The sequence below is a fragment of the Rissa tridactyla genome, chromosome 16 (genome assembly GCF_028500815.1).
Source record: "Rissa tridactyla isolate bRisTri1 chromosome 16, bRisTri1.patW.cur.20221130, whole genome shotgun sequence".
Taxonomy (NCBI): Eukaryota; Metazoa; Chordata; class Aves; order Charadriiformes; family Laridae; genus Rissa; species Rissa tridactyla.
The window spans coordinates 5,132,200-5,149,673 of NC_071481.1; the positions used below are offsets into that span (position 1 = coordinate 5,132,200).

At 48.8% G+C, this 17,474-nt stretch overlaps 1 protein-coding gene across 1 annotated transcript; it reads left to right on the plus strand.

The window, feature by feature from the left end:
• On the plus strand, positions 1-13,838 carry GPR157 (G protein-coupled receptor 157). The gene is made up of 5 exons (XM_054222666.1): positions 1-454; positions 6,964-7,177; positions 9,641-9,835; positions 10,358-10,615; positions 12,952-13,838. The coding sequence occupies exons 1-4, from the start codon at positions 78-80 to the stop codon at positions 10,571-10,573; spliced, it is 1,002 nt and encodes a 333-aa protein (XP_054078641.1). The 5' UTR covers positions 1-77; the 3' UTR covers positions 10,574-10,615; positions 12,952-13,838.
• Positions 13,839-17,474: the final 3,636 nt, after the last annotated feature.

The window sequence follows — 17,474 nt, forward strand, 5'->3', positions numbered from 1 at the left end:
GCTGCGGGGCCGGGCCGCGGGGCCGCTCCCGCCGCTGCCGGGGCCCGGCGGTGCCGCGTCCCTCCGCCCGGTCCGGCATGCCCGAGCCGCTGCCCCCCACCCGGCTGTACGCCTCGGAGCGGGGGGTCGTGCTGGTGTCCTGCGTGCTCTCCTTCCTGGGCTCCAGCCTGCTGGTCTGCACCCACGCCCTCTGGCCGGAGCTGCGGACGCGTCCCCGCCAGCTCCTGCTCTACCTGTCGCTGGCAGACCTCCTCTCAGCCCTCTCTTACTTCTACGGGGTGCTGCAGGACTTCGACAGGACGTCATGGGACTGCGTGCTGCAGGGCGCCCTGTCCACCTTCTCCAACACCAGCTCCTTCTTCTGGACCATGGCCGTTGCCCTTTACCTCTATATCACCATTGTGAGGGGCTCGCCCACGGGCACGGGCTTGCTCTGCTGCTTCCACATCGTGAGGTGGGTGCTGTCGGCCGTCCCGGTGAGGCCCCGAGGTGCGGACCCCAAAGCCACCCAGCCTGTGGCCAGGAGCCACCGCTGGCACACTCGGCTCCGCAGTGAAGCACCAGGATGGCTGCTGGAGTCACCTGCGCTTTTCCTAAGGGTAGTGTGCCCTTCTCAAGTGCCTTTTAAACAGGGATTTTGCTGTCTTTTAACTAACCAGCCTTGCTTGTTCACCCCCCCGCCCTCTTCCCTCCCAAGTGAAGAAATGGAGATGTGGAAAACTTAAAAATTATTTGTTTAAGGTCACCTAGGAGAATCTCCGGTAAGAGGTAACGATTCGGAAAATCCTGGCTTCTGCTTTCCTTCTGCAATCTGCTCTGATGTCCTAGAAATGAAACTTGTGTTTGAAATATCAGCGTGCTGTTGCCAAAACTCCCGTGTTTGGGATGTGTTTCTGCAGGTCCCCGTCTTCCCCGTGGCAGCCTGGTCTGTAGATCCTTCCCCTCTGCCCAGGCAGGTTGCTGTAAATGTGGGAGAATATAGCCTGCAAGTGAGGAGGCTGCTGGCAAAGCGCTCTGAAGGTTGTTTTGGCATGTTTGATTGAAAGCAAGACAAAACAGACCACAGTGCAGCTTTATGTCTCAGTTTCTGCTATTTAACAAGCTGATTTTCCACATCATGTTTAGTAAAAGCTTTCATTATGCAATTTGAGCTTGTGGAATCATGTGCTACCTCCACGCTGAGCAAAACAGTGATCCTTTAGTCCTCTGTGCCCTCTAGCTTTTGCAATAAATTATAAGAGGAATGATCTGTTTTGTTTTTTTTTTTTAAAAAAAAAAGCCATCAGGGCAAGTACTGAATTTTGTTTTCTCAGTCAAATGTTTGTCACCTTTTATTTTCAAACAAGCGTCATTTGGGAGGCGATGGAATTGGAGCTGTGTCCAGGTAAAGGTGGGCCGGAGGAAGGCGTTAAGGCGAAGTGTGAATCAGGGAGGAACTTCCAATTCCTGCCCTACCTGTTCCGATTACGGCTGGGCAGGAAGGTCTGCATGGGAGGCAGCCCGAGGTGACTGCGCGTCCGTCGGCGTACACCGGGCTGAGGGAGGTGACGGTGAAATAAGATGCGGCGGGACAGTGGAGTTCGTTGGGTTATTTCATTTCAAGTGAAGGGAATGTTGCATTTAAGAATTCCGGGGGGGACGGGGACGGAGTGCTGGTGAAGAGCCACATGTTGCTGAAAGAACAGGAAAAAAAGGAGCCTGACTTTGTTACGGGTGTGCTGTCTGCATCAGGCTATATCAAAGAGTTGATGCAAATCTGGCCTGTTTGTAATTTTCCTGTCTGCTAATCACTTGTTGTGTGGCTTTTGTCTGTGCTTTACCTTCTCCGTCGGGTTTAACGCGTCTCAGCCTGCAGAAAGGAACAGGCAAATTCGCTGCAATAACGTTGGCCGTAATCTGTGCACTCTTTTAATACTGTAAGAATCCTGACAGATGGCTCTAACCCTGCGATGGAGAGGAAGGGAGTGTTCAAACCAAACTTCCTCTGGGTGAATCCACTAGGTTGATTTTTCAGGTCTTCACAGGAAAAATAAAGTGCCGTTTTCTGTTCTTGGTATTGATGAGCTCCACTTGCTCTGTTTAAAGGGCAATAGAGAGAGCTTTCATCGGCAGCCTGTTACCAGGTTCTGCTTCGCAGACGGCTCCCATTCTGCGCAGAGATGGTGGTTAAAGCGTCTTCCTGCTTTACGATCTGTATGAAAAGCCAGAGAAAACAAGTGAAGACCTGTTCCCCTGCCCATCCCCTTGTGACACATCTTCTTTCTTTCCTTCCCTGCAATTTTATCATTACCCGAGAACTCCATCATGAAATCAAATTCTGGACATCATCCTTGGAGGTGGCTCCCTCTCGTGATTTTCAGTGCTTCAAAGTCCTGCTGTCTGTCTGTCTGTCTGCGGTGCTCTTAGCCTAAAAATCTTTCAATACCATGCGGATAGGAGCTTCTGCAACCGGTACCAAAAGGTACTAGCACATGCATTAATTGCAGAAGGTAGGTGATGGAGACCTGTCCAGGGCAAAGGGAAAGGTGACAAAGGGCGGATGATGTTTTAAGGACTTAAAGATAAGTTTCCAGTATTTTTGTCTAGGCAAGAAGCAGGGATTTTTGGATTAGGGATTTCCCCCCCCCCTCCCCACCCTTGCTTGATAGGTTGGTGTTGCAGCAACCAGTGTGTGAAGAGTCATTCTGAGACGCTTGTGGAAGGGACTCCAGGCAGGATGGAGCTCGGTCGCACGTTTCCTATTCTTCACAAACAGTTACTCATAAGGGCCAAGTGTTGGTGAAGACGAACACTCTTGATATTGAGTATGACCAGAGCGTGTTTGTTCTTTAGCTGAGTAAATATATGTTGGAAGTCAGTCCTTGAAATGGTCTTTTTAGGGAAATTAGGATGTCACACTGGATGAAACCTGTCAAACAAGTTTGTTCCTTGCATGTTGTTCCTTACAGTCATGTGGGAACACATCCGCCTATTCCACTGCTAGACGAGAGAACCGCAGGCTCTGCTTTGGTTTTAAACTTGTGTTGAGCTCAGCTGAGCTTTGAAAACAAGCTTGCAGTTAGCTTTCAAAACATTTATGTAGTTGTAAGGTGTCCGTCCTGGCGTCTGGAGTGTAGAGTTCCTGGCTGCCTCACTTGTACTGGATTTCTAAATACCAAGCATCATTTAGGTGGGTAATGTCACCTCTGCCGTGAGAGCAGCTGATCCAAACTCGGGGTGAGGAATGGACCAGAACCCACCTTGGGATTGTTTCTTGCTTTGCTTTTGGTAGCAATTGCTGTCAGCTTCTGAAGTGTTTGCATTTCATGATGAGGCTATGCAGATGGTTATAAGCATATACATGCTTGCTTTTATATACACGTAAAGAGGTAGAATACATGTGTGTGCTTATATAGAAAAGTGAAATACATGTCTATTCTTAATTATGTTTATAACCGCGCGTATATATGCGTATATATGCATGCATGTCCATGGAGTACATGGGGGCCCTTCCATGCACTACTGTACATCTGAGCCCTCCATGGCGCATCACGCGTGATTGTGGCAGTGCTAAATTTCAGGACTGGGCTTAGGTTCCCTCAGCGCTGCCTGTAAGGTGCAGGGATCTCTTGAAACTTGCTGTGGCTTTGTCATTTAGTCTATAAACGCTTGTCAGTTGGGCCAGCCAAAGCGCGAGCTCTCTGACTGCGGGTGCCTTAGCTTTTACATTCTGGAGTGCTTCGCTGGTGCTTTGGGACTGCAACCCGTCTGACGCTTGACGGGGAGGGAAAGCAAAGATTTAAATTGGAGCAGATTTGGTCTGGAGTTCTGCTCGCAATGTATGCTCAAAGCTCTTTCCTCAAATTGGCTGGGTATCCAGAAGACTGACTCTTATTATTTCTTTGTTTTCCCCTCTCTTTGTAGAGTAAAAATTCCTGTCCCCAGAAGGGATCGCCCGCAGGTTTGCTGGCAGGGTGGCTTGTTGTCTAACCTGTGCAGGCAGGTGACTGCGAATCTTCCCTGCCTGCGAGAGCCTCTGGGGGTGAGGAAAAAACAAAGCAGCTGTGCGGCATAAATCAGTGTGGTATTAACCCGTCTGACCCAGGCACGCCGAGGACAAGAAAACCAAAACAACTTGTAGGCTGCTGTAGTTTAGGGGTCCTTGTTCTCACCTTGTGTAAGCGCAGCGTTGGTGTTAACGTGGAAAGATGCGCTGGGCTGTATGCGCTGTTGCTGGGGGCTGTATTAGGGACATAAGCACTGATGTATCTCCCTTAGGGATGGCATTGCAAGCCTTCGTACAGAGGTGCAAGCAGTAGCTTCTTTCCCTTCTCTCCCACACTGATTGTGTTTAGATCCGAGTGTGCTTTTGAGAGGCCCAACCTACATAATTGCATTGTCTTTACGGCTCAAGAGTAAAATTTCTGCCTCTTTCTGTTATCTTGGATCCTTTTTATTCCAGTCTTTACATGTGCCCTGGGTGTTAGAATGGTCTGATTCTTCCGTTGCTCCATTCTTCTAAATGGGTATAAAGCATTGATATTTTGCAGTCCTGGGGAACCTGTCATTTAGGCATTCTTAAGAATAATCAAATCACAACTCTCAGTTCTCCTTTCCAGTTTTCTAAAATGGAGCTGAAGAAGTTCAGTGAAATGCCTGACTAATTGCTAAATTTTCTAACTTCACTTTGGGTTTGTAATCCTTTGTCCTTGGTGTTAGTTGTAGTAGCCGTCTGATCCCAATACGCTATTTAAGTGAAAATGAACTGCCTGATGTGTGGCAGTTTTCTTCCATGTTCTTTCTTGTACCAGTTAAATACTTGAAGATTTTAAGTCCCTTGTCTAGTGGTCTCTTCTTTCCTACCGTGGCCTCTCTCACTGTGTCTGTATGCTCTTCTCTCTTATATCCCTGCTTGGTAATTTGACCTGGTTTCATCTTCTCGTATAATTCTCTTTCAGTTTCAGGTCACTGTGGAGATCATTATTTAGGCAAATTAGTTTCTTAATACACTTCCTTTTTCTTGCTGCTGGACTCATTTGTGCTTGTGTGCCTTGTTATGATTTCTTTAAGGAGGTGCCAGTTCTCTTGAATTCTTTACCTTAGTGGTCGCTTCTTCCAAGCGTACTGAAATTTGAATGTCTCTGCATCTCTAATCCTTGTTTTCAGGTAAATCACCATTTTGACCAAAATGAGTCTTGAGCGGTGTAGAAATTTTCATGGTGGTGGCGATGTTTGGAATGTTTTTTAGAAAGCCTGTGCTGATAATAGCATGGGGAGGGCAGCACTCTCCTTAAATAACAGCAGTGCCTCGACGAGCACTGGCTGTTCTGAACTGAACGCTGAAACAAAATGTTCTAAACGTGCTATGAGGTTGACTCTGGTTTGTTTTACAGCATAATATTTATACTTGTTTTGTGAGCAGGTGAACCCAGACGTTGTTTAAGAGTAGGAAATAGGCTATTTTTGAGATCTAATATGGGATTATCTCCGATTTTTTTATTTTTTTTTTCAGTCGGGCTGTGGAATTTCAGATAATCTGGTGGAGGCAACTGCCGGTTGCCTGCGTGGTGTGATGCATGTGAAACTGGTTTTAGGAGGAAGATCTTTTTCATGTTCTCTGCAGCTGCTCCAGGCTGTTGGTGAAGGAGGAGGGTGAGGCAGGAAGGTAATGAGAGCAGTGCAGTAATGGCTTTGTTTTCTTTGCATCTGGAGAGGCCAGGAGGGCTGTGCTGGAAGCTCGAGCTGAGCATTCCCTGAAGCATTCGTGTCATGTATTGAGGAGTTGTGTCACGTATTGAGGAATTGTCCTTGTCCTCCACAGAACCCTTCTCTGAGGATGACTATGGGGAGGGCAGGTGATGCATTCAGCTGAGTGCAGGGCAGCGTTCCAGTTGTGGGTAATTGGTGGGTTGCACATCCCAGGCTGCGAAGTCCTGGCTATTAGCAGCACCCAGAAAGGGCTGAGTGTCTTCACATTTGGGCTCATGGAATTTTTCAGTTCTTGCTCATGGGTGTTTTTTTTGTGGGCAGCCTGAGCTGCTGAATGACTTAATTCATGTGTGTCACCACAGTTATTTTTCTTCTAAATGCTTCCCTGTATTTGCCTCTGCTGTCAAGAGAGAAGCCGAAGTCAGAACACGGCTCCCAGTTAGGAGAATATTGCTCCTCTTCACTTTCTTAGCTTTTTGCTGTTACTGACAGCGCTTTTACTTGGCGAGAAACTTGCCCTTTGTCCTTCAGAAATTATCCTTTTGCTCCCAAAATATTGACTACATCTCCACTTAAGAACAAACACATCTCCACTTAAGAACAAACACATCTCCACTTAAGAACAAACACATCTCCACTTAAGAACAAACACATCTCCACTTAAGAACAAACACATCTCCACTTAAGAACAAACACACAAACCCCCTACTGATGGAATAAAACTGTGGATCTCTTTGTGTGCTGGTCCTTTGTGCCAGGTGTCACTCAGGAATCAGAACATGGCGTTGGTTGCTTGTTCTGACAGCCATGCGTCAGCCAGCGTGCTCGTCAATGGCTGGGTCCTACAGGATGGTCACCTTCTACAATGCTCTGGCCTCGTCAAATCCTCCACCTCGCCTGTATCCAGGGGGGAAGGGGAGTAGGTGGGATGTCTCCTGTTCACCTCGCTGGACTCTCACTGCTTGCCGTGCGGGCCCGCTTCCAGCTCAGAGTGCGGCACATCGTTATGCGTCTGTCCTTCGGGACTGGGGATCCAAGTTCCTCGAGTAGGTCCCCGGGAAGTGGATTTGCAGTCCACGTTTGTGTGCTGTCAAATACCTCTTTGTCTGTCACTTCCCTTCGGCCTGACGCAGGAGTGTTGATGTTCTGGAACGGGTATTGCCGTCCTGTCTGATGAAGAATCCCTTGGTCCGTCACCCATTTTTCCCTGGAGTGTGGAGGGACTAAACTGAGTATGTTCTTGGCTTAACCTTGCTCTTCATCTTCTTTCCTCAGCTGGGGAGTCCCCCTTGGCATTACGGTGGCTGCTGTTGCTCTGAAGAAGATTGGCTATGATGCCTCCAATGTTTCTGTGGGCTGGTGTTGGGTCAACTTGGACGCAGAGGACCGGGTCTTGTGGATGTTGCTAACAGGGAAAGTTTGGGAGATACTGGCCTATGTGACTTTGCCGGTGCTCTACATTCTCATCAAGAAGCACATTAATAGAGCGGTGAGTATTTTGCTGCTTTCAGCTTAGGTTACAGAGTTGCTGTGTGGTTCTGTCCTCCCCTGCTCTGAAGATTTGGCTGCGTATTTAGCAGGTACCCAGGCAGGAAGCGCTTCACGTACTGCTGAAATGCATCCAGCGCTGGAGGAGCAGCACACCCGATGGAGCAGCTGCAGCAGCATTACACAATGACTTAGCACTAGAAGGATGTAAAAGCGTTTTGGAAACTTAAGGGGTTATGGGATGTACGTGAGAGAAGCATAAATCCTACAGTAAGAATTGAAACAGGATGTGAAGGATGAAATTCAGCTTTAGTCAGTCTTCCATGGTTCCACTTGTGCCAAGCCTGAGATTGGCATCCCGACTTACCTAACCTCAGGCATTTTAGGATCTCTAATGATAGTTTGCATTTATGAATACCTGTTTGGTACTAGCAGCATAAAGCCCCCTTTGGGAGTCTGGGCACTACAGCATTAGCACCATAGGCGTCAGCAATACGCTCCGTCCTAGGAGGGTTTCAGAATTCAGAAGCCTATTTGCTGCTGTTCCTTGTGAACACAGAGAATCCAGGGGGCATCTAGGACAACATCTGCGTAATAAAACATCTGCGTAATAAAGACATCTAGATTGAGCGTGGCAGGAGGAACGACATCCAGAGATTCCTTTTTTTTCCTTTAAGTTGTAGTAGGGGAAAAAACCCCAAACATCTGGACAGATGTCCTGGAAAATGCTGCCACTGCAAACCTGCGTGCTGTGGTTGTTAGGGATAAACACGGATCTGGTTAGGGCAGGATCCCACAGACGTGTTGGAAGAAGGTAGCCTTAAGCAGTCCTCAGGGCCCGGGGAAAGGGGTGTTGGGAAGGGCTTGCTGGTGCTGGTCACCATCAGCTGACATAAATCAGACAGGACGCTGTGTTCCAGCCGCTGTCAAAGATAGCAGCGTGACTGCCGGGGAAACCTGAGCCCCCACCAGACCAGGCTGTCGCCCTCCTGCCCTGCCAGGGACTCTCGAGCACTCTGCTCTCCCGGCTCCGCTCCCAGCCCTGACGCCCGCAGGAGCAGTGCTGCGGGCAGGCGGTGGTCACCGTTCTCGTAACGGAGGGTCTGAGGGCTGGAGCAGCAGCACACAGGGCCTCCTGGACTGGAGGGTCTCTCTTGTCATCACTAGGGATTTTGCCAAGCCTGGTACCTGCTTACTGAGGCTCTTTGCTGGCGGGAGGTCTCCCCCTTCCATGGAGGAGCAAGAGACAGCCAGGGCTGGGTTTGGGACGAAGCGGGTTTTGCAGCAGAGGCTTCTGCGCAGTCTGAGGAAATTCTGGAAGTAGCTGTTGTGGGGGGCCAGGCGCAGGGTGTGCACGAGGGGCTTCCCAAAGGGAACAGACTGCATGGGAGCGGGTGGGAAGCTGCGCTGAAAGCCCTCAGCAGGGTTCAACTGGGGGCACCGTGCGGTGTTGTCACACGGCTCTGTTCTGGAACAGGCAAAGTGTCGGGACTGGGGGTACTGGAGTGAAGGAGAATACTATGAATCAGTTGTCTATTCTCTGTAGCCCTAATGGTAGGAGGAATCATTTTCTGCAGGTCAGCTATCCTGAGATTTTAATCTCTTCACCCACGTTAATACCCTGGTATTCAGCGTTGTGTGTCCCAGACACTGCTCTGGGTGCTGTGGTGACCTGCTCTCCCCCATCCAGGAATCTGAGTGCATCCAGTAGCTTCCACAATAGGAAGGTCTCATGGGCCTTACACCTTTGCCCACCCTGACCCAGGACACAGATCCCAGGTTTTCGTTCTACATGTGCTGGTATAGAGAGGCTGGCTGGCTTGCCCAAATCCATGGAAGCACATTGCTAACAGTATATGGTTGGAAATCAGGCAGCAGGTTCTACACAAACATACTGAAGGGCTGGCTCACCTGGGCATAAATTCCTTGTGGAACTTGTTGGCTGTGGCCATGGTGAAGGCCAAAAGTTTGAATAGTTTGAGAAAGATGAGCTGGACTTCTCCCACATACACGTACATGTGTATGTATATATATATATATAAAAAAAAATATATATTTTTATATATATATCTGTCAAGAGACATTTCCAAGGCCAAACCACGTATTTACGAGGCAGTAAAGCCAGCAGCAATGGGGCCAGGTCACCAGACCAGCAAAACTATTTCTTTTTGCTTTTTTACATTGTTATGACCTGGTTTCTTGGCAACTGCGTAGTGATGTTTGTTAATATAAAGCTTTAGTGGGACTCTGATAAGGCTCGGATTTCGTTTATTTGCCACTCCTTGGCTTCAGTAGGAATGTTTTGCGTTACCAAGGGCAGAATGTGGCTGAAGACAGTGTTCCTGCTGACTTCCCACAAGATGCAAAAATTTAGTTTGCTTTGGAAAGAATCCCTGGAGCTAAATGTCCGACTTGTATAGCTTTTTGTTCATGTTTTTTGTCTCCCTCCCACCCTCCCCGGAAGCATGCCGCACTCTCAGAGTATCGCCCCATCCTCTCAAGAGCACCTGCATTTCCACCCCGGACCTCCATAGCAGATAAGAAGTTGATTCTCATCCCTATCATCTTTATCGTCCTCCGCATCTGGAGCACTGTGCGATTCATTCTGACCCTCTGTAACTCCCCTGCAGTGCAGAATTCGCTCCTGGTTGTCCTGCATGTAAGTATTTGCCAGGAAATGCATTAGAAGGAGGATCTGGGAGGGAGATAAGGATTAATTGCTTTTAATGCCACTTTTTCATGGCAGGATGCGGCGCGTACTGGTAAGAAACGCGCGTTGCAAGGGCATCTGCTCCCTGCTGGCAAGCGCTGTCTGGGATGCTCGCTCTGCAATGGCCATTTCACAGCATCTAGTGGCTACAGAGAGTCACTGCAGTGGGCGTGTTGGGCGATGCCGGCTGCTTGCGGGAAAGGCAGGCTCAGAGGAGGGATGTTGGGTGTCTGTCCTTCCGCAGGGCTCAGCCCGCTCCTCCCCTAGACCAGGCTGCAGAAGCAGCAGCCCACAGCGGCCGTCTGGTCTGCTTTTGGGTGCAAGGTTGGTTTTTCTGAATCTGTTTTTCTCGTCTAAGTGGGATTTGCTGTCGGTTGGGCAGTACTGTAGCTGATCTGACGCGATGTTTGCTCTTTTCCGGGGAATGGTCTGTAGGAATGACACCAGTTAATTCCTTTCTTGCCCTTGCAGGGAATCGGTAACACGTTCCAAGGAGGTGCCAACTGTATTATGTTTGTCCTCTGTACGCGGGTGGTCCGGACTCGGCTATTTTCCTCCATTTGCTGTTGCCACCATGATGAGTTGGACTGGCCTTTGCGAAGATCGGACAGCCAGTGGCAGCGCCCAGAACCCCCCAGGGACGTGCCAGGCCCTGAGGGGACGAAACCCGTGCTTTCCAGCACCTGAGCCTGGGCTGCCTACACCTCGGCGCTGATTTCTTCTTTCTTGGTAAAGACCGAGCGTGTCTTTCCTCCTGCCCTGTCTCTGCTCAGCTTCGTGAGGTGAGGGGTGGGGAACAGCAGTTGACAGAGGCTGGTTTCTGCTGCCGCTGTGGGGGTTCCCTGTCTGACTCCAGAGCAGCTCCCCGTCATGCTCCTTTGGGGTGAAACCATTTACAGAACTGATCTGCTGCCCTTCCCTGTGAGCTGGGGTAGCGTCTGTTACTCCAGCCTGTAAAATGAGGAAACAGACTGCAGTGCTGTCTGGCCCACGGGGGCAGGGCACCAGTGAAAACTGAAGAAGAGGAATTAGTGGCTCTTTCTGATGTAAAACACCACGCAGATATACATTTCTTCAGTGCTGCACGGTTCAGATGTATTTACTGCCTCAAGTATTCCTCGTAATGCAATGCAATCCCTGCTGCTGATCGTTATAAGGAAGCGGAGGGTGATTTCGTCCAAGCTTACATAGGAAATCTGCAGGAGCAAAAACTTGACAGAAGCTCTTCATCATTTCAGGTCCAAGACTGGCCACTGATGCCCTTGCAGGGGTCCAGTTGTGTGAGCGTCTAGTTCTCAAAGCATCTTGTTTCCTTGGGCTTGACCCCATGAGTGGTTGCAGAGCGTGCAGGGGTGTCAAGACTTAATGCATTTAAGAGCGGTTGGGGTGCTGTGTGGGTTTCTGCCGGTGACGCGGATATTGATGGCACCCTCGTCAGTAACAGAGTGCAGCCTAAGGAGGTAAACACCTGCAGGGCAGGTCTGAAAGGCAGGGAACCTGCCTGGCTCACGGGCAGAGCAGGGGCCGAGCATCCTGGAAAGCGAGCTGGGTATTGGTTATGGTCGGTCTCTGAGTAGACTGCTCGTGTACATCTGTTTCTAGTCCTCCCAGACCACAAAGCCCCCAAAACAAAGAATTTTTTAAAATCCATTGGCAATTCGTTTTAGCTTGTATAACAAGTTCTTGCAAAAAGGAGAGGAGCCTCGTGAATTGCCTGGGGAGAGAGGGCAGCTGTTGGGCTCCCGCTGCTCCAGGCACCCAGCTGTTCCAAAGCTGCTCTTATTAGTTTAATTTTAGTCATGTTATCAGCATGCAGAGCAGTTGAATGATACAGTGATCTCATGGGACCATAGGCAGAGGCAAGTCCTGCTATTTCCTGAATTGAAGACTTGGCATTAACTTTATTATGATACTAATATACCTAAGCCCCCTTGTGCACAGGCTGTGTAAGCATGGGAAGGTGGTGTCCTCAAGAGCCCATTGACACGTTTCATGGGGCTGTAGAGGGGTTCAGCTCTTTAGCATCACTAGAGTCTTTGAAGAGTAGATGCAAACATCTTATCTCTGGCATAGGTGACTTCAAGAGATTTTTGGCTCCTTTCAAAAGGCTTTTGGAAACTTCTAAAAGCTAAGTAGCAACCGTGGTACCTCAACCTCGTGTTAATCCAGTGTGGCTTGGAAAGAGGAGCTACGTTAAAAACTTCTTGCAGAAGGGCAGGGTACTAAATCTTAAGTGTTGAGACTTAGAATTGTGCTGTGTTTGGTTGTTTGGGGTTTTTTTGAGCCATCCCTGAAGAGATGAAGTGAAATTGTCACCGGCTTGGCTTAAGGGAAAACAAAACAGAACACCACAAACACAAAAAACCAACCACCCCCTCAAAAAAAACCTAATCCAAACAGACTCCTCGTTCTCAGTTTGCCCTTTTCCATTACAGAGCTCTGAGAAATGTTGTTGGAGGAATGTGCAGCTCAAGAGAATTACATTTCCAGCTCCCAGGGGTTCAGGGAAGCACGCTGGTTTGTAGAGGCCAGCTATTGGCAACAGCACTCGTGCTGATACAAGCGGAAAGTCTCTGTCCATGTCGGCAAGGACAGAGAAGGAAAAACAGCCAGCAGAGGACTTCATAGAAGCGTCTGTGGCTCCTAACACTGAAGCTGACTGCAGCCCAAATATAAACGATGATGGGATAATCGGGGAGGTGGTGTGCAGAAATGCATGGCTGCTCCTGGCAGGTCCCCCTCGGCCCCTGGCGTGACGTGCGAGTGCAGGGCGGTGCTGGGGGCAGTTGTCCCTCCAGCCCCCATTGTCTGTGGAGATGACTCTGAACTCTTTCCTGTCAGCCACGGACCAGGGGATTTTAACTCTGTTGTTTCTGAAGGTGGCTGAGGTTGGGGTATCTGGCTGCGCTTTAGGAATGGGTCCATCATGGCTGTTTTCAGCTGCTGATGTCCCTGCAGCTGGGGCTGCAGCAAGCCTGTTGTCCTGGCTCAGGGCAAACCAGGGCGCGCTGGCTGCGGGAAGGGTGAGGCAGTCCTGGATTTTAACTGTGCTTCATTTTGAGCAGGTGCAGGATCATCCCGGAGTCCCACAGAGGGAGCTAGAGCCTGGGGAAAAGCACCGCTGGAGCAGCCGAGCAAAGGGAAGAGGCCCCGGCGTTCCTCCTTGGCATTTGGCCTTGAACTTTGCTCAGGACCCTCTGGAAGATACTGTTTGGCTGCACTCCAACTGCCTGGTTTTCTTCCCTCCTTCCCCTCTCCCTCCACTATAAATCTGAAAAATTGTTTGGGGTTTCTGTCTGACAAGGCAAATGTGTTGTGAGTTCTGGGGTGAACAAATACTGTGGCGATAGGAAAACTTTAGTAGCTGCTGAGTAGGACTACTATCCTGGGCATGGATTCTGGTCCTAGTGCATGAGGTCTTCCAGGGAGCTCCGGTCTGGCTCCTGTTCTTCACTTGAATGTGGACAGTGGTGTGCAAACGTGCTTGTTTGGTGGTGGTGACGGGTAGTTCCTCCTGATGGTTTATTCCTCCTCCATGGTGGTTAGGGGTTGTCATCATCGGGGTTTGTGGTGGCAGCGTGCTCATTGCCTCCTGGGGAAATCTGAACTCTGCAGACCCCCTTGGTGCTCAGGGATCTCGGGATGTACCACCCCAGCCTCCAGCAAGGACTGCCCTCGCCAGCAGCAAGACGGTGCCTGGCGTGTGCTCTGAACTCCAGACGTCCTCTGCTGAAGCACAGGCTGCAGTCTGCTCTTGCTTTGGGAGCGTTATATCGGAGCTGGGGAGGGAATGGTTTTTGTTTGCTATTTGGAGATAGTGTTTTACCTTATTTACAGCTCCTCGCTTGTTGTTTTGTTTTTTTTTTAAAAACATTTTCTCCAACTTTTACAAAATAAAGTTTTGTTTCTTTACCAAGATGTTGTTCAAGCATGTTGTGGTGGGTCTCAGCCCCTTGGAGAATTTGGATGAGAAACTGTTGCAAGATCTTCCTTCAGGTTTCTTTTGTGTCTACCGTAAAGACTAAGACATGTACAGGAAGGCAAATCTCTTCTACTTATTTGTAGATATGTTCCTCTTATCTTTTTTTTTTTCTGTGTATGGAAATGTAAACCTTTTATCAGTTTGAGCAACCTGTTGACGGGTATGTGTTATAGGTCATTCTTACTGACCTCTTACTAGGACCTGTGGAAAGACCTCTGAGGAGTGCGTGTGGGACTCCTGTTAACCTTATGGACTGTGGCTCTTGGCTGTGTGAGATTACAAATACTACATAATGGTGAGATTACAGTTGCACCCTCTCCAGATGAGGCTGTAAAGTAGGTGGGACTAACACTGGAGAGAGCTGGTGCCAACCCAGGACTTGCCCAAGTAGAGAAAATTCAAGTCATTATGGGGGAAAAACAAATGAGGTGTGGGCAGGCTGGCGGTTGAGTATTGCTTTGTAAGTTGCCATGTGATTCCAACCTGTGAATGAGCTTTTCTCAGGATAGATTCAAACTTTGGCCATCTCTTGGCTGGAAGCAGCCAAGACCCCATTCCCCCGGTGTAGGAAGCGGTGCTGGACCGGGGCTATGTTCACAACCCATGGAGTGACAGTGTCTGTTACTAGGGTTGCCCAATGCTTCCCAGCTGGGATATCTGCTTTATCCTGCTTCATAACTGAGTTCAAATTTAACTGATTGACCTGGGCAGGTGAGGAAAGGAGTCCAGATGCTGGAGACAGCAAGCAGAGGGAGGATTGTTTGTTCTGCAGGGTTAGACGCGAGCGAAGGCTCTTTGCAGTGTTTTGGCTGCCTTGTTGGGAGGACTTGCACTGTGTCCTTTGTGTCAGTGCTCTGCCTCCTGACTGCACGACAAGCCTTTGAAAAAATGTTCGCTTTATACACCTATACATACGAGCAGTACTGTTAGACTACTTACTGGTACTGTTGATACTGATCTGGTCATTGGAAAATCCTATTTACTCTTTTTTTTTTTTTCCTTACCCTTTTTGTCTTCTTCCCAAGACTTGAGTCCAACTGCAAGATGATCCCTGGCTCTAGGAGTGAACCAGGGTTCTGTAGTACAGAAAGATTTGGGCAGTGTCGGTTTTACTTTAAAACCTAGAAGTTGTGTGTTTAACAAACTGCATATTTGCAAGAAAAGGGTAAATCCTGTTGCTAAAGCAGGGGAGCATCTTAGAAGAGTAATTTCTAGTTATGCCACTACTATCTTCTCATCATGAAGAACGGTTACAGAGGTGACACCAGAGTACTCTAACACTGCCAAACCTAATGTTTAGAAGATTTAACGGTTGCATAAAACAAGTCGTTCCTGCTGCTCAGGAGCAGTGGGAATGTCTGTTGTGCTGCACTGAATTCGGTGTATCTTGTAGTCTGTGCAAGCCTATATGGAACTGCAGCAGTGGAGGCAGAGGGGCACGAGCTGGCACAAGGCAGCGTCTTGGCTGGCACAGTCAGTATTTCTGTCCTGGAGAGAAAAATGGGCTCACTAAAGTCCAAAAGGGCAGTTGTAGGTATTTTGATAGTTGGGTGCTTCTGCAGCTGGGTGCTTGTGCTGAACAAAGTACGGATGGAGATGTAACATCCAAGCATTCCAACGCTTTCTGAAGCATCTTCGGGTCACACAGCCCTGCCAAGAGAGAAAGGACCACGCAGTTCCCAAGCCAACTTAACAGATCGTGGTACGGTAAGGTTACAGATCTCTCTGCTCCTCTGGTTTTATCTTGGGGATGCAGCTGTGTGGCTGAGGCTCTTCCGAGATGGTCTTTGAGGGCAGCAATGGAAAAGGAAGAAGGTTGGCAGGATGCTACCTAGTGTCGCCTTCGTGCAGCAAGAACAGGGTCTCGCTTACCTCTTAGTTCCAGAGGCTCGTGTCTGCTGTCGTTTCCCTGCCGAGTGTGCTTATTTATCCAGCAGCCCCCTTTCCTATTGCTAGGGATGAGACTGCTGTATCTGCCTCTTGCTGAATTGGCTGGAAGCGATTTACACAGCTGATAAGGCAGTATCTGTGCATGACTTATTTGCAGGCAAATCATTTGTTACTTAAATTATTGTTTCACCTTGAGGCCCCAGTGCACGTGATACTGAATTAGCCTTGACTGAACATGCAGTTCCTTCTCAAAATGCAGGTGAAAAGGCTGCTAACATCACACTCGTGCCATATACTGTGGGATGTCTCCTAAGAAATCTTACTGCAAGCACTGCAATCAGCACACTGCGGCATGGCTGACTGCCAGCTCCTCGGCTCACCATCACTTCTGTATAGCTCACAGTTGATGTTCTCCAGCAGACTCATTCTTCTGGAAACTAAGCCCTCCCCTCTTAGCTATTTTTGCCAAAGCTGCCAGGATTTCATAGGATCCAACTTTGAGCACAGACAATTGGGCTGAGTGTAAATAGTTCCCTGTATACATGCATGGGAACTCTTACCGCGTGGTGGACAAGGCCAGAGGAGAAAAGATACAGAGCTGAGTTAATGTCTTCAGGCAAACGCAGTCTGGGGTGAAGAGCAGGTGTAAGAAGCTTAGTATGTGCTGTAGCTGAAATTGAAAATGTGCTTGTAAAATGCCTGTAAAATCGTCTCTCTTTACTTGTTACCGGCTCTGTTCTTTGCCCAAGTCCAGCAGGTTCTCAACTGTGGAAAAAAACTATAGCCCTGCAATTGCTTTGAAAGTCCAAGAAGTTCATTCACCATCCTGTCTCCCTTCATCAGTCTCCTCCAAGATCATCCCAGTGCCAGTTACTACCTTATGGATGTTGTTACTGTGGATTCTTGTGTGTTTGGCAAATATTCAAAGTGTTCTGCTGCCATAAGCAAATATTTACTCTGGTGAAGGGTTTTGGAGGACAAACATACATGTCCTGATTGATTTCTGTATGTATCAAGATTATTTCTTCAAGTTCAGGGAAGGGGTTTAAAGACCAGGACAGAAAATGCTCCTTTCTTGTAAGAGTTATCCACAAGAGTGATACTGTCTTTAAAGAACAGGAATTTCATGAAAGAAGCTTGTCCTCCTTGCAATTTCCCCACTGCTGGGGCAGAATGGCTCACTTCCCATTTTCCCTCTTCTGGCCAAAGATCTGTGAAAGTGAGAACTAAGCCAGTTGCGGAGCGAGCATGTATGCCCTGTCCCGTTTGTTTTGGGGTGCTTTGAGCAATGGTTGAAGGCAGCGTGGGAAAAGCTGAGCGAGCTCGGAGTGTCTCGGTTGGCGCCAGCCGGCTACGTTCTCAACGGGAATGCAGAGGAATGTGGAGAAACATGAGTTACGGGCGAAGTGGATATTCTAGTTTGCACCTTTCTTCAGTTGAGACACCACATGGTGGGACTATGAAGCAGGAGTGTTCCTGAGGTGCGATCCTCTGTCACGATATCGGAGCAAACAGCATCCTTGAGGTTGTTAGCTTAGAACAAATGAAATAAAAGACAAACGACAAGAAGTCTAGGGACTGCATTCCACTGCCCTGACAGCAACAGGGCTCTGTTCCCCTTCCTATTTTTAGAGCCAAATGCTTCCACATGGGGCAAGGGAGGCTGCAACCATGCAAGGAATGCATGCAAAACACGTGAACAACTCCTGTTGCCCA